This window comes from Gaeumannomyces tritici (genome assembly GCF_000145635.1).
Source record: "Gaeumannomyces tritici R3-111a-1 unplaced genomic scaffold supercont2.11, whole genome shotgun sequence".
NCBI classification, from domain to species: domain Eukaryota; kingdom Fungi; phylum Ascomycota; class Sordariomycetes; order Magnaporthales; family Magnaporthaceae; genus Gaeumannomyces; species Gaeumannomyces tritici.
In genome coordinates this window covers 245,113-245,874 of record NW_008804555.1, presented here as the reverse complement: position 1 = coordinate 245,874, position 762 = coordinate 245,113, and the positions used below count along the sequence as shown (strand labels likewise).

Below are 762 nucleotides of genomic sequence, written 5' to 3'. Positions count from 1 at the left end.
CCTCGGGGGTCTTGAGCATGGGCTGACGGCATCAAGGGTGCTCTCGATTCCAAGATAGCCAGTGTCGCAGATGTTGGAAGCCTGTTATATGTGTCAGTCTCAGTGATACTAGGGAAAATTAGCGGGCTTGCTTTGCACGATACGTACCTCGATGCGGTCGAATTTCTTGTTCGGAATCATGTCCTTTAGTAGGCGGACATCCGTGCAGCAAAGCTCGAAGGAAATCTTGCGAAAAGCGAGCTGGCCATGGAACTCCCGACCACGGTTGAAGATGTACTCGTAGAGGGCGCCATACGCATCCTTCCTCGCCGGGCCCCGCTGCGAGTCGAGGACATCAGGAAGAGACCAGCCGGCAAGCGGGTCCGATGAGTCCATCATGGGCCAGACATCCTTCTCTTGGAAGAAGGTGCTGTTTGACATGTAGATAGGAGTCAGTCACGGGCATGGACACATCTCTTATTGGGTGGAGATATGCACTAGAGGTACTTACGGGTTGGGCATGGTAAAGTCGGCTCGAGGTGTTCCGAATGGGAGGAGCATGCCGTCCGCATAGAACTTATTCGAGCCCATGCGCATGTGGGGAATCTGGCAGAGCATGTGGCGATCCCGGTAGTCCTCGCGGGCTCGGGCGTTGACGACCTTGTCACGAGTCGCCTTAGCCTTTCCGATCTTGATCTTCTTGGGCGCCTCGGTCATTGCGAGGAGGCGGAGCCACTGGCGCCTCGATAGCACAACACGCATCTGGACGCCGTCCTTGAGTGT

The 762-nt window shown here is 55.9% G+C and overlaps 1 protein-coding gene across 1 annotated transcript in view; it reads right to left on the bottom strand.

The window, feature by feature from the left end:
* Positions 1 to 762, bottom strand: part of GGTG_13307 (hypothetical protein) — a gene marked incomplete at both ends in the record, with an annotated part of 3,328 nt that overhangs the window by 1,143 nt on the left and 1,423 nt on the right. Inside the window, 3 exons of the mRNA XM_009231213.1 lie at positions 28 to 81; positions 148 to 409; positions 491 to 721. Of these exons, the coding sequence (XP_009229477.1) occupies positions 28 to 81; positions 148 to 409; positions 491 to 721 (547 nt within the window). The remainder of the gene's footprint in view (positions 1 to 27; positions 82 to 147; positions 410 to 490; positions 722 to 762) is intronic.